Source organism: Haemaphysalis longicornis, unplaced genomic scaffold (genome assembly GCF_048455015.1).
Source record: "Haemaphysalis longicornis isolate Haplotype H1 unplaced genomic scaffold, Haemaphysalis longicornis Haplotype H1 scaffold_7, whole genome shotgun sequence".
Classification (NCBI taxonomy): Eukaryota; Metazoa; Arthropoda; class Arachnida; order Ixodida; family Ixodidae; genus Haemaphysalis; species Haemaphysalis longicornis.
The window spans coordinates 38,712,790-38,726,560 of record NW_027526422.1 but is presented as its reverse complement, the minus strand read 5'-3'; the positions used below and the strand labels follow the sequence as shown (position 1 = coordinate 38,726,560).

The 13,771-nt window shown below is 51.8% G+C and overlaps 1 protein-coding gene across 4 annotated transcripts in view; it reads right to left on the bottom strand.

Annotated features, from left to right (window-relative positions):
- The window catches only part of Hmgcr (HMG coenzyme A reductase), an 89,527-nt gene that overhangs the window by 26,990 nt on the left and 48,766 nt on the right, over window positions 1-13,771 (bottom strand). Inside the window, exon 1 of one of the 4 annotated variants that reach the window (XM_077676817.1) lies at window positions 7,775-7,997. The exons of the other annotated variants lie outside the window; for them this stretch is intronic. Within the exon in view, the coding sequence (XP_077532943.1) occupies window positions 7,775-7,803 (29 nt within the window). The 5' untranslated portion in view covers window positions 7,804-7,997. Of the gene's footprint in view, window positions 1-7,774; window positions 7,998-13,771 lie in introns of those variants that run through there. 4 annotated transcript variants of the gene reach the window in all.

Sequence of the window (13,771 nt, the reverse complement as noted above, 5' to 3'; positions counted from 1 at the left end):
TTTGTTTTCGCAATACGGGTAGCATTCTGGTCCCGTTCGTAATACATTACTCAAGTTCTACTGCGCAGGAAATGGAATGCGGGCGAAAGAGAGTACGGACACGCACAGTACGGTCACCGTGTGTCTCCGTCCTCTCTTTTGACCATTTCCCCTTTTTGCGCGATCGTATTCGAGAAACTGTTCTTCGTTTCAGAACGCCTTTCGGAGCCGGAATGTGGTTCAGTGAGTTATCCTAAGAATAGTTCACTATATTGAACGAGGTTGCATATTGTCTCTGTGGCTACTCTATAAAATTAAAATTGCACCGTACACCTGAGCCGTAGAGCAGGCGTTAGCCTTAATTTAGGCCGTATACACTCGAGTGTTCATTTTACACATACGTCTGAAAACTAGCTGCCAGGGTGCCACAGACGTCACGGCGCACTGCAGCACAACGCACGCGCGCACATCAAGAAATCAATGTCGTGTGTGCTGTCATGAGGGCAGTAACATTGAAAGTATGTCGGTGATCAACGAACTTCCCGCAGCACTCAGCTCTATACACATCTTTTTTATTATTACAATTGCTGAGAACTCTTGCTGAGCACTTAATACTCCTGTGGACTATTTTCTACAGCGCTGCGCACTCCTCCCAGCTTTAGGCTTAGGCTTTATTTAGACTTGGCGCTGCGTCTCCTAATTGAAGCTGCCAAGCGGGTAAGGACAAAGTAAACACGCTATATGATGAACTACACGCTATATGATGAACTATTTCCAGGAATCAAAACCGCTCTTTAAAGATAAAGATTCAAATGAATTGAAGTGAGTTTATTTCTCAACCATGTTCCAGGAAGACCACGAAAAAAAAAAAGCCGTTGAAACAGCTTGAAGGGCCCTGGCCACTTTGAAACACGAAACTTTCTCCCAAGCAACATGAGTCAGAGTCCGAAAAACGAACTGCTTCGATTGTGTCTGAATGGCGCAGTCGGATAGACGTCAGCTGCATAACGCCAGGGACCGAAGTTCGATTCCTCGGGAAGCGTTTTTTTTTTTTTTTTTTCCCTTGGGGCGCCCGGTGAGCTTATCATCATCGTTTTGTGAAACCAATTGCGTTGGCTTTCCTGCAGTGCATTATGTAGCGACATCGAACGCCATCAATGACGCATAGAAAGCTTCGCTTTAATAAATAGCTCGTGCTGTCGGAAGCTTTGCTTTCACATTTCATTCTTCCAAGCACTTTCTCGGGGAAAAAGGTCAGCTGCTATTTTTTTTCTCTCCTATTCAGTCAGCTTCGATCAATAATTCGCGAAACATTTCGTTCGCGGTCATTTACAGCAATCACTGGCCCGGAATGTTCCCTGTAAGTTCGGAAGTCGAATCGGACAAATGTTGGGTCAACCGGTGTTCGATACGAAACTCGGATGAATATTCGCGTACTTTCACACAGAATAGACGAGTATACATCCTCAAAAAAGCTGCCCATTCTAAACTGAGGATTAAATTCCTCGCTTCGCAGACGCGATTAGAAAAAAAAACAGTGTAGATAGGTTTCACACTACCGGGTCAGTAGCCCGGAATATCCACTATAAGTTCGAAAGACGAATCAGACGAATTTTTGGTCAATCGGTGCGCGGATATGAAACTCGAATTAATGTACTTCGCGCGCGCTTTCAGTATCAGGAGATTGTTGCAAGCAAAGAATTCGGTGTGATAACTGTTGATGGGACGCTTCCGTGATAACCCATTTATAGATAGGTGGTTAGATTTGAAGGGAATAACTCGTTAAATGGAAGCACGCCCAGGTTTACGTAGGGGAGAGTAGAATGAGATTGTAGAGGACGTAATGGCTCGAAGGATATGAAGGGGTAGCGTATGAGTTGCCCCACAATGAAATGCACTTATACACGAACTGGATGTAGACGAGTATATACAAATTTTTGCGTTACAAGGAGCTGCACATTCTAAAATGATTGAATCGAATTCCTAGTTTCGCAGATATGATTAGAACAAAAGTGCTCACATATTTCACACTTAACAAAAAGGCGACGTTTCGCGCCCATGGGCACATGCGAGATAACGTGCACTGTTCAAACGAAACTTGCGCATGCAAACCCCTTTCAACTCCCGCAACACAATGACAATGTGAGCAACGATTTACGCATCGCGCAAGAATGCAGATGATTATTTCAGTTTGAGGAGAACGCAACACCACCACGCTTATCACAGCAAGAAAAAAAATCACAGCAGGCAGACGGAAAAGACGAACTAACTAGCATGCTCCGCGAGAATAATAAGATACAACCGGCCGGCCACGCGGCCAACTTACGAGCAAAGAAAGACAAAAGATGACACAAACGTTCACAGCACCAAAAAAGCGCCTCACTGCATGAACACGCGTTAGCGAATCGTCACAGGATTGCTGCAGTACTCCACGAGCGGTGCGGGTCTCGTTGCACGCAAGGTTGGGCAAGTTGTTCACTTCTTGGGATTTCGTCCATTTATTTGTTCGCCAGAGTCATGCTATCTTCTAAATGTCAGACTTGTCGGCGACGGATGGGAGCGGTTCGGCCCAGAAGATGTGTTTCCAGCAGTTGACAGAAGGTGCACCAGACTCGCGTTAGCGGCGTGCCCCGTTGCGTCTTTCCACATACGACGTGCCTTCACCCAATTCCATATATCTCGTTCACAGACCACTGATGGCGTTGTACGCGTGGACTAAGGGACACACACATACTGAAGCTCAAGTGCGCTCCCCGTTTGTGGTTTACGACGACCACCCGGCTGCCAATCTGAAGTAAGGCAGAACGGCAAAGTCGCCTCGGAATCCTTCTCGTAACCTGCCTTAATCGTAGGTATCAAATGAACAAGTTGTTCCGGCGTGCCGTAGTCGTTCCACGCTGTAGGATCTTCCTAACCAATGTAGCGTCCTTTCCAGAAAGATAGCTGGGGCGAGGAAAGCTTCGAAATTACAGTTTGCACGCCGGTTGTCGCGCGGGCGGGAGACTGAAGTGTCCGTGGCTTCCTGTCCACACTTACCAGCGCTGAATGCTTCAAGTTCAACCCATTCTTTAAACAGCCGTCTTAACGGTCATCCGCTGAGAGCCTGCGCTCATCACCGGTTCGAAGTTTTGGATGCGGCTCATATTGATCACCCCTCCGTCGATGCGGACAAGCTTCAGGTGAAGACTTTCGTGCGACGGAAGCGCAGCTGCCAATTTCTTTTCCATGCACTTCACCGTGAGCTGCCCCCATTCCCTAACGGCGCGCACGTCCACATCGACCGGTCTTCCCGCCCTGGCGTTCTCCACTTGGCGACTTAGGCTAGGGTACGCGGCAACCATGGCTGTGCTTAGTTTCTGCAGTTTTCGCGGTCGCGCCGACGTGAACTTCTCGCGCAGCGCACGCGACAGATCTTCCAGCGCAGCGCTCCCGGGGTACGGCGAAAAGTTCGGGTCGATGGTCCTCTCCAAGTTTTCGTGCGTGCCGAGCATCAGGCGGTCGCACTCCTCGTCTCCGCTGGAAAGGATTCCCAGGGTTACGTGGGTTCTGTAGTCCCGATTGGCCGTGTACCCAATCATCAAGTCCCAGCCGGTGCCGCTCAGGGTGGTGCCCACCAGGCTTTCGCTGATGTCGCCCTCGAACCCGCGCAGCTTCAGCATCTCGCTCATGTTCCACATCCACGCGCGGCCGGCGGCGTGCGCCTTCTGCTTGAAGTCCCAGAGCAGTTCGTTCGCCTTCTTGCACTCCACTTCGGCGGCAAGGTGGGACGGGTAGACGTTGCCCAGAAGGAACCAGTTCTGCGTGACTGTCACGTGTGTGCCGGCGATCCTCTCGTTGACCCGGTCCAGGTCGTCCTTGAGCACTTCCTTCAGGTGGCGGTAGAAGGAACTGAGCAGGTCGTTCGGCAGCGACGCCGGGTCGTACTCCTCGTCGTGGAACCTCATGAACACTTGGAACACCGTCACGTGCATCGCCTCGTCTCGCGTCTTCAGGAGAAACACGTCCTCGCAGTTGTCTCTCATTCGGTGCACGATTTGGTCCGGCTCTATCAACGCAATGAAGCCGAACCCGGGCCGAGTCAATCGCACGTCCATGCCGTCGAAAGAGACCGAGTTCCACGGCTCCTTTTCCATTTCGTTCTCCAGCAGCCAACAACAACCGGTCTTTTCAGGGCGAGGTCAGCCCGTATACTGCCACGATGATAACTCGCCGTCAGGACTTTCGGCAGTGTCCATTCATCGTACACGTCAGAGTGGCGTGACGCGTACAGGCGGGCGAGCTGCCTTTGTTCGGATATCGGCTCGGAAAGCCCGCGGCGCAGAAACGGTTTCAGCCGGTGACGTCAGAAGGGATTTCCCCTTGCGAGATGAACGGCTGATTCAGTTGTCGGGCGCGTTCATTCGGTCAGTGGCAGCAGCGTCTGCAGCGTCTCGGACGTGTTCGAGCGCGTTGCGGAGACGGTCACGATGACGTCGACCTCTGAGGATTGGCTGGAGTGCGTTGTCCCAGGCGAGGGTCCTTATTCCAATTTCTGACGTCGTTTGCTGTGCCTCGCGTGAAACATACACCACCGACGAGCAGGGTTCTGTTAGGAAAAGAAGCGGGAAAATGGCAAGTTGTCGCCACTCGGCACGCAATTTTAATGCGTAGCATTCTTTGCCGAGTACCCCCCACAGCCAGGACAGTGTAACACCCTGCATTTCCACAAAAATGCAGATATCGCGAAAGTTCCACCTGTAATCGCCATAATGGCGTAAACGGAGATAACTACTACAAAATTTTGAAACTACAAAATGACAAAAATAAAAAAATACGAAAAATGGAGGCACGTATAACGCCCTGCATTTCCGCAATAACGCAGATTTCGCGAAAGTTTCACCTCTAATCGTTATAATAGCATAAATGTAAATAATTGGTCGAACGAAATTTTGAAAAACTACAAGAATAAGAAAAATATAAAATAATTACGGGAAATGGTCAACCGTGTAACGCCCTGCATTTCCACAATAATGCAGATTTCGCGAAAGTTCCAAATGTAATCGTTATAATAACGTAAATGGGTTAATTTTTTTAATTGCGATAGTATGCCGGGGATAATTGGTCAGACGACATTTTGAAAAACTAAAAAATAACAAAAATATAAAATAATTACGGAAACTGGCGAACCGTGTAACGCTCTGCATTTTCACAATAATGCAGATTTCGCGAACGTTCCACTTATAATGGTTATAATAACGTGAATGGAGATAATAATTGGTGGGGCAGGATTCAGAAAAACCAAATATTTGGCTGCAAAAAACTTCTGCAGAATTTTTTTTTTCGAACGGTGGCGTCACCCAGAGCATGACGCCTGGATTACCTGAAAGACGATCGCGCGTATCATTTTCGGAGCTGCCATTGTTTCTGAGTGCTCGTAAAATTTCAATAGGTGCTGCAAGACGCGATGAAACGAGTGCTCGTAAAATTTCCCTAGGCGCTGCAACACGCGATGAAACATATCATAAAGTTGGCTTTCTCTGGCACAGAAAATGACGCCCGAACACGCGGGACGGTCGCGTTTTACAGTGCACAGCTGATCGGTGGGTGGAAAAATATACTTTTATCGTAGTAGCATTGAGCGCGGAAACGGCCAGAAATAAATCACGCGCTGCATTTGCAGCAAACAACCATCGCACAGCATTAAATAATCTTTATTTAGGATTTGTCTGTAAAACGTTTTTATTGAGTCGTCATGGGGTTCAGTTTGACTACCATACCTGCCGATCGACGATTGTTGCTCCACTCATGCATTCAATCCTACTGCATTCGTGTTCATACGCATTAAAAGTGGTGGGCACTGGGGTTGGACGCAGGATCAATTATTACAGCTCAATGCAGTGCATATCAACGTACGAATATTCAACTGGCGGGGGCAAAATAATTAGCAAAAGCTGCACCCAGTAGAGAATACCACTTCACTGAAGGTCGGCGATTAGATTACGCGATGGAAATCCAAAGCCGCGCGACGCTAGCGCGATTACGTGGCAGAGAGATATACGAGACGCACCTTATTATCGTTTCTCTTTCTATTTTTGTTGGACTGATAGAAAAGGGGCCGTATGCAATACTATTCCAGTTTGCACATTCTGCGGAAATGTACGCGTATAAAACGCTACTGCAAATAAATCGAGGATAAATCGATTGTAACGTGGTTCGGAATGGCAGCATGAGGATGGGACGTGACCACGGTGTAAGAATATTCGTACACCGTAAACGTGACTATGCAAAAAAAAAAAAAAAAAAAGAGAAGCCGGAGAGGAGCAACGCATACCAAGGTGCAGTTTTGCCGCACAAGCAAATAATAATAAGAGCCGAGAAGTACTGTACGTCGCCTTGCTTGGCCAGCAAAGATAATCTCTCTCTCTCTCTCTCTCTCTCTCTCTCTCTCTCTCAATCTCAATCTCAATCTCAATCTTTCAACTGGCAGCCAGTCGACCAAGGGCTCCATAACAGTATTCCCGCAGCGTGGAGAAGATGCAAGTGCTGAACGCGGTTTTGAACGTTTCGTCTGCATTAGCGGTTCCATGTATACACACTCTAGGGGGCGTCCATTGAAATGCCTTTTCACACGTCAAAACAATGAGCAGCCGGGACGACCCCGTATTCTTGCTTCAGTGATTTTCAAACTTTCAGAAATACACGTAAGCGTCGCAAGGCACGGTCAAACGTCAGTTCACAACTAAAAAGCAGACAAGGCTGGTTACGGTGGTGGTTATACTGCGCGTTTGCTCATCGACCGCCGCGTACTTCAGCATCTTACCCTGGTGCGTATTTAAAACTTCGTTAATGCCGCATCCTATTTCGCCTTCGCAAAAACTTTTCGTACTTGGGCACAAAGACTTGCATAAAATATAGTACACGCAGGGAAAAAAAAAAAAAAAGGAAGATGCTTACGCTTCGCCTTCCTTCAAGCGTGGTCCCGTTCGCATCGCACGAAAACGTCCCGCCCCTGACCGCACCCCATCTGTTGGGGCAGCGCCTTGCGAGCTCGGGGGTCCGAATTCACGAGCTCGGTACTCACCACCGAATTGTTCCCCTTCTGGAACAACGCCGCAACTTCTTTCTGGAGGCTGCCATTTTATCAATTATAGGGCTGCGCTAGCGGCCCTATAATTGGCGCAGTGACGGGAAGATGTAACTGCGCATGCGCAGCACAGCTCAGAACATGTCCTGGTCTTAGAAATGATTAACGGATGAAAAGGTTTACAGGCTAGCGCAAAGGTAACACACTCGGCTCCTGCTCTGAAGACCCAGGTTCGAATCCCACACGGATTCAAACGGGTTTGTGTTTGTTTTCTACGACGACGTCGGCGGTTATGCTACGGGCGCGCGCGCGTGTGTGTGTGTGGACAGAAATAAGGGCATGCAGTCAAGAAAGCCAAGGAAAGCAAAGGGGAGAATAGCCTTGAAACAGATACAGTTTTTTGAAAGAAAAAAAGTGGAGGAAAATACGCCCGCCGGGTGGAATCCGGACTCACGACCTCCAGAATACGCGTCTGGCGCGATGACCACTGCGCTACCCGGCGGGCGGGGCTGTGTCCTCTCCACTTTCTCGGGTATTTAATTGCTTCCTACGCTAGGGAGTGGTAGCCGGTGCCACTATATATATATATATATATATATATATATATATATATATATATATATATATATATATATATATATATATATATATATATATATATATATATATATGCGCGCGTGCGTGCGTGTGTGTGTGTGTGTGCGCGCGCATTCCAACCAACTGCAAGCTCACCTTATCGCTGAACGGGGAGGCGCATGCATAGTTGGTGGAAGTAGCGAACACCACTTCCGTCGGTGACTCTTCCGCCGATTGCGAGTTACTTTATGGAGACCTCCACACAGATCACGGAACGGCACACGGACACTGCGAGAAACGTGGTTTCGTCGCCGAACGCACCGCAGACCCGGAATGAGCGCATGGTCAGGGAACGCTAAGCGCACGGGTTGTTTACATACAACTTTGCAGCTCACTTGGAGAGCGCGCTGTAGTCGCGGCAAAACCGGCTATCGCCGCGGACAGCCAGACGTCTGGCGATAACAGAAGCGGCCGACTAGAAGAATCGGTCTACCTGTCACCAGCTGTTTTTTTTTTTTTTTTTTTCCCTCATTGTTATGATTCCTGTCAGTTGGGATAAGCAGTAGCTTTGACGTACGCCTGCAAAAAGTCGCTCTCAATATTTTGTTAGCTGCAAGCTTTTGCAGTACCAGCTTCGAAGGATTCAGGCCGCCCTCCTAGCTGCACACGCGCGCGCCTTCTAATCTACCTCAACTCCGGCGCCGAACGCATCCCGTCAGCACCATGGACGGTCGCTCGCGAAGAGGTGCGGACCTCCCATCCAGACACATTGAGAGCTACGGTGGCGCCTGCCCGGCCCGACGATTCACGCTGAAAAAAAAATCGCTTTCCTTGTCTAGGGAATTCGCCCGAGCGAGTAAAAAGCCTATCAGCAGTCAATAGCTACCACAGACCTGCTAATCTAAAAAACAAAAAGCCGCTACAATGGGGGGGGGCGCTGCGAGCTGCCGAGCGGTGCGAACGTGTGTCACATCGGCTCCGCAGTTTTTCGATGATTGCAACGGTTTTTCACCTTCTGCCCCGATAATTCCTTCACCAAGGGTTTCGCGAAGTGACAAGGATTACGAGGATACCTGCTTTTAAGGTAGGAATTCGTTGTTCTGGACTTTAGAAACGCTTTTCTTCACCAACCGAGGCGAGCGGGAGCTAAGCCTAACTGTTAGGCCTAGCAGCCGAAGCCGCGCTCCAGCAGCGGCGGCGGCGGAGTGGCCCGACATATGGCAGCCTCGACGAGCCACGTCACTGCTACGTCAAGCATGATGCAAGTGGAGGTAGAAGGGGAGGATATATCCCCCGACCAAGTCAGCGAGGCACTTGGCTGGAGCGTCTCTGGAAAGCAAAAGGTACGCATGCAAGCCCCAAGCCTGCCCGACGGCCCGCAACAGTCGAGACCCAACGGAGCCACGCGCCCGGGACGATCTCGCGAAAAGGTAATCAAAAACGCCAGAATGCCTGCGCTGCCGCGCGAAGACTTCAAGATTGTGCTGAGACCCCGCGGGGGCATTGACATAAGCAAGACGGGACAAGTGGAGGTCGGCCGAGCGGTGTGCGAGGCCGCGAGAATCACCCGGGAAGAAAGCGCAAGGGACGTAATTTGTCCCAATTACCAACAGAACATCATTGTCGTGAGCACGGCAACGAGGCAAAACGTCGACAGGTACGTGCGTATTAACAAGATCGTAATAGGCGGAAACGCCTACGAAGTCAGTGCCTACGAGACGGTTCCACACGGAATGGTGAAGGGGGTGATAAGAGGCATACCCCTAGAAGACACGGTCAAGGTGATCAACGAAAACGTGGTCAACGAGTTCAACCCAACGGCGGTCGAGGCTAACCGGATCAGCAACACCAGATCGGTGGTGATCGCTTTCTACAGTAACAAGGTACCCAACTACGTCAGGTACGGCCAAAATTTGATGAGGTGTTCGTTATACAGGAAGCAGATAGATGTGTGTTATCGGTGCGGCAGAGTGGGACACCGCATGGACGTGTGCCCCAACCCCAACGATCGCATCTGCAGAGGATGTGGATCTCACAACCCACCCGAGGGACATCCGTGTACACCCAAGTGTAGTTTGTGCGGTGGTGAGCACTTGACCGGTGACAAAGTGTGTCGTGGGCGTTACAAGATTCCGTACGTGGTGCGCAGACGCCAGTGGGAACGACGACAAGCGGAGATCGAGCAACGCCCGTCCAAACCATCGGGAAGATCGTCGAGCCGCGAAAGGGCACCGAGTCTGCGGCACCGCTCTCTGTCCCGCGACAGGGGGCGGAGACGCAGTTGCACTCCGAGCCAGTCGAGGACCCCGGACGCAGCTGGTGCGAGAAGACGCTCTCGCTCCAAGACGAGGAGAGACGCAAGCTCAAGCGGCCGCTCCTCGAGCGAAGGAGTCACCTGGGCCAGCACGGTCAAGGGAGGAGGACAGACGAAGCCCCAAGGCAAGCCGGTCGGCAACCAAACCAACGATGATACAAACACGCTAAAGCAGGAGAACGCCCTCCTAAGGCAAAACATGCAGAAACTCGTGGCCGAGAACGCTAGCATGATGTCGGCTATCCAGAAACTTATGGCGGAAATCGAATCATTGAAACAGCGGGTCACTGCAAACGCAGCGAATACAGTCGAAATGACGGAGCAGCCGGTACCGGTGGTTGAAGACGAAGAGGACATTTCGGACAATGCTCCAGTCAACGATAGACCGGCGCCCAAAAAGAGAGCGGTCACCGAATCCTCCTTCAAGCAGCAGACCCGGGCCGCCATCCGGGAACTGCGGGCCGCAGTCCAAGAGAACAAGACGGAGATCCAAAACCTCAAGGCGGAAGTTAGAGCGGAGTTTCAGAACGTTAGTGTCGAGATCCAGAGCGTCAGAGCCGAGATCCAGAGCGTCAGAGCGGAAGTCAAGGAATCGCTCAAGGTGATGCACGATACCATCATGGCGACACTGACCGAATTCTTCCAACAGATCAGAGCGCCGGGCACCCAAGGAAACCAACCCAACGGACAACTGACATGGCCACCGACCCACCAAAATTAACGGTCTGGCAGTGGAACTGTCGAGGGTTTAGAAACAAGAAAGCGTCGGTGCAACAGTTCATCAAGTCTAGACGAAAGACTCCGGACGTCATAATCCTGCAAGAGTTGATGGACGACGCCCCGACCCTCCCCGGCTACAAGTCCCACGTGAACCCGTTTGTAGGGGCTCGAGGCGTCTGCACGCTAGTCAAGAAGGGCATCTCTTTCGTCCAACACGATCTGAATAGTACCAAGATAGAACACACCTTCGTCGAAATTATTCCTGCCAAGAACAGGAAGGGCAGCATTTTCATCCTCAACGTGTATAGCAGACCCGCGAACAGACTTCAACGATTCAAAACACTCCTACACAAGGCCTGCAAGATTGCGGATCGACAGAGGCTCCTGATCGGCGGTGACTTCAACGCACCGGACCCGGCGTGGGGGTACACCCATAGCGGAATCAAGGGGCGACACCTGGCTCAGGACGCACAAGACCTCGACCTCACGTTGATCACGGACCCTGCATACCCGACGAGGACGGGAAACTCGGTATCGAAGGACACCACACCCGATCTCACTTTGGTAAAGAACCTCGGCTCGCAGTCGGCGAACTGGCGCAACACCGGCACGGATCTGGGGAGCGACCACATGATCATTGAAATCGAGGTCCCACTGCCAGGCAAGCATCAGGAAGAAAAACGCAAGGTACGGTGGACGGATTGGAACGATTTCAGAAAGATAAGGGACTCGCGGGGCGACGAGGAGATCACGGACATTGAATCGTGGTGCCGAGGTCTGAATGACAGCGTCGCAGCGGCTACCAAGGAGATTGAGACGGACTTGGAGGTGAGCAGGATGGACAGCAGGCTGGCACACATGATCGAGGCCAAGAACGCGTTGCTGGCGAGGTGGAAGAGGCAACGCCTCAACCGCAGGCTCCGCAAAAAGATCGCGGAACTAAATCGCGCCATCGAAGAACACTGCAAGGAGCTATGCCACCAGCAGTGGCATGAGCTCTGCAACACCGTCGACGGGCAGATGCAGAACGGCAAGGCGTGGAACATCCTGAGGCACCTTCTGGACGAGTCAAAGACCAAGAGTCACCAGAGAGATCGGCTCGCCATGCTTCTACACAAGGCGACGACGGATCAAGGGGAAGACGCCATCAAGAAACGACTTATAGACAAATATCTACCGCAGGCGAACACCACGCTACACGGCCCGTACACCGGCGCGGTTAACGAAGACCTCGACCGAGACATTAGCATCGAGGAAGTCCGGACGGCTTTACACGACCTCAACAGCAAGTCGGCGCCAGGTCCCGATCGAATTACGAACAGAGCCCTCAGAAATCTGGACGATCGATCCATACAGGCCCTCGCGGGATACTACAACCAGTGCTGGAAGACGGGGAAGCTCCCTCCTCAATGGAAGAAAGCTAGGATGATTCTAATACCGAAGCCCGGCAAGCCCCCGGACCCGGACAACCTAAGACCGATCTCGCTGACATCTTGCGTCGGCAAGGTCCTCGAACATGTAGTCCACAACCGGTGGCAGAAGTACCTAGAGAAGACGGACGCCTTCCCTCACACGATCATAGGCTTCAGACAGAGCCTGAGCACCCAAGACGCTATGCTACAGATCAAGCACCAGGTGATTGACGGCAAGACGAGCGGAAACAAAGCCATCCTGGGGCTTGATCTACAAAGCGCATTTGATCAAGTCGAGCACGCCGCAATCCTCAGGCAAGTGTCCGGGCTCAACCTAGGCGAACGGAGCTACAACTACATCAGGGACTTCCTGACAGACAGAAGAGCCGAGTTGGTGGCGGGGGACCTCAAGGTCGGAGAAAGGAGCATGGGGCACAGGGGCACCCCACAGGGGTCGGTCATCTCCCCAATGCTCTTCAACTTAGTCATGATTGGCGTGGCCAAAAGACTCGAGAAACTTAAAGACGTCGAGCACACGATCTATGCCGACGACATCACCCTCTGGGTGTGTCGCGGCAGCGACGGACACATCGAGTCGACGCTCCAGAACGCAGTCGAGGAAATCGAGGACTACCTCAAGGACACGGGCCTCAGATGCTCGCCGAAAAAGTCAGAGCTACTAGTGTACCATCCGGTGAGAACACGCAAGAGCAAGTCGAGCAGAGAGTGCGACAAGATCACGATCCGGACCAAGGACGGCACCATCATACCCTCGGTGCCCAAGATAAGGATACTCGGTATGGTCATAGAAGCGAACGGAAGAAACGGAGACACGGTGAACCGACTCGTGAACAAGGCAGCCAACGCCACCAGGCTGCTCAAGCGCGTGACCTCGAGACACGGCGGCATGAGGGAAGACAACCTCATCCGACTAATACAAGCTTTCGTGGTGTGCCACGTAGCGTACGTGGCAGCTTTTCATCACTGGCACGCGTGCGAGAAGAAAAAGATTGACATCCTGATATGCAGGGCTCACAAGATTGCGCTCGGCCTGCCGGAAACGGCGAGCACCGACAGACTGTTGCAGTTGGGCGTACACAACACGCTCGAGGAAATCATCGAGGCGCAGAGAGTGTCTCAGCTGGAGAGACTGTCGAAGACCAAGGCCGGACGCACCATCCTCGAGAAGCTGAACATTGGGTACCACCAACAACAAGGACGCAAGACCTCGCTTAAGGAAGAGATTCGCCGCGACCTGCGAGTGGATCCAATACCCAGAAACGTACATCCAGAGCACAACAAGGGCCGACGTCAAGCAAGAGCCAAGGCCCTCGTCGACAAGTGCGGCGAGGACCCAAAAGCCCGCTTCGTCGACGCCGCGGAATGCGCGGGCGGACGCCGTTACGTGGCGGTCGCGGTCGACGGCACGGGCAACACGAGATCGGCGGCGAGCGTGAAATGCGACCAGGCTGAAGAAGCCGAGGAGGTGGCCATTGCCTTGGCGATAATCGACGAGGGATGCACCGCGGTCCTCAGCGACTCGCGTCAAGCAGTGCGAAATTTCGCCAAGGGCGAAGTTTCACCGACGGCTGCTCGCATCCTGGAGCGAGCCCATATTCGAGCCAAAAAACGCATCATCTGGTTCCCGGCGCACGAGGGCAAAGTGTCGGAGAGCAAGATCAATCGGAACGAGTCGGCCCATGCCGC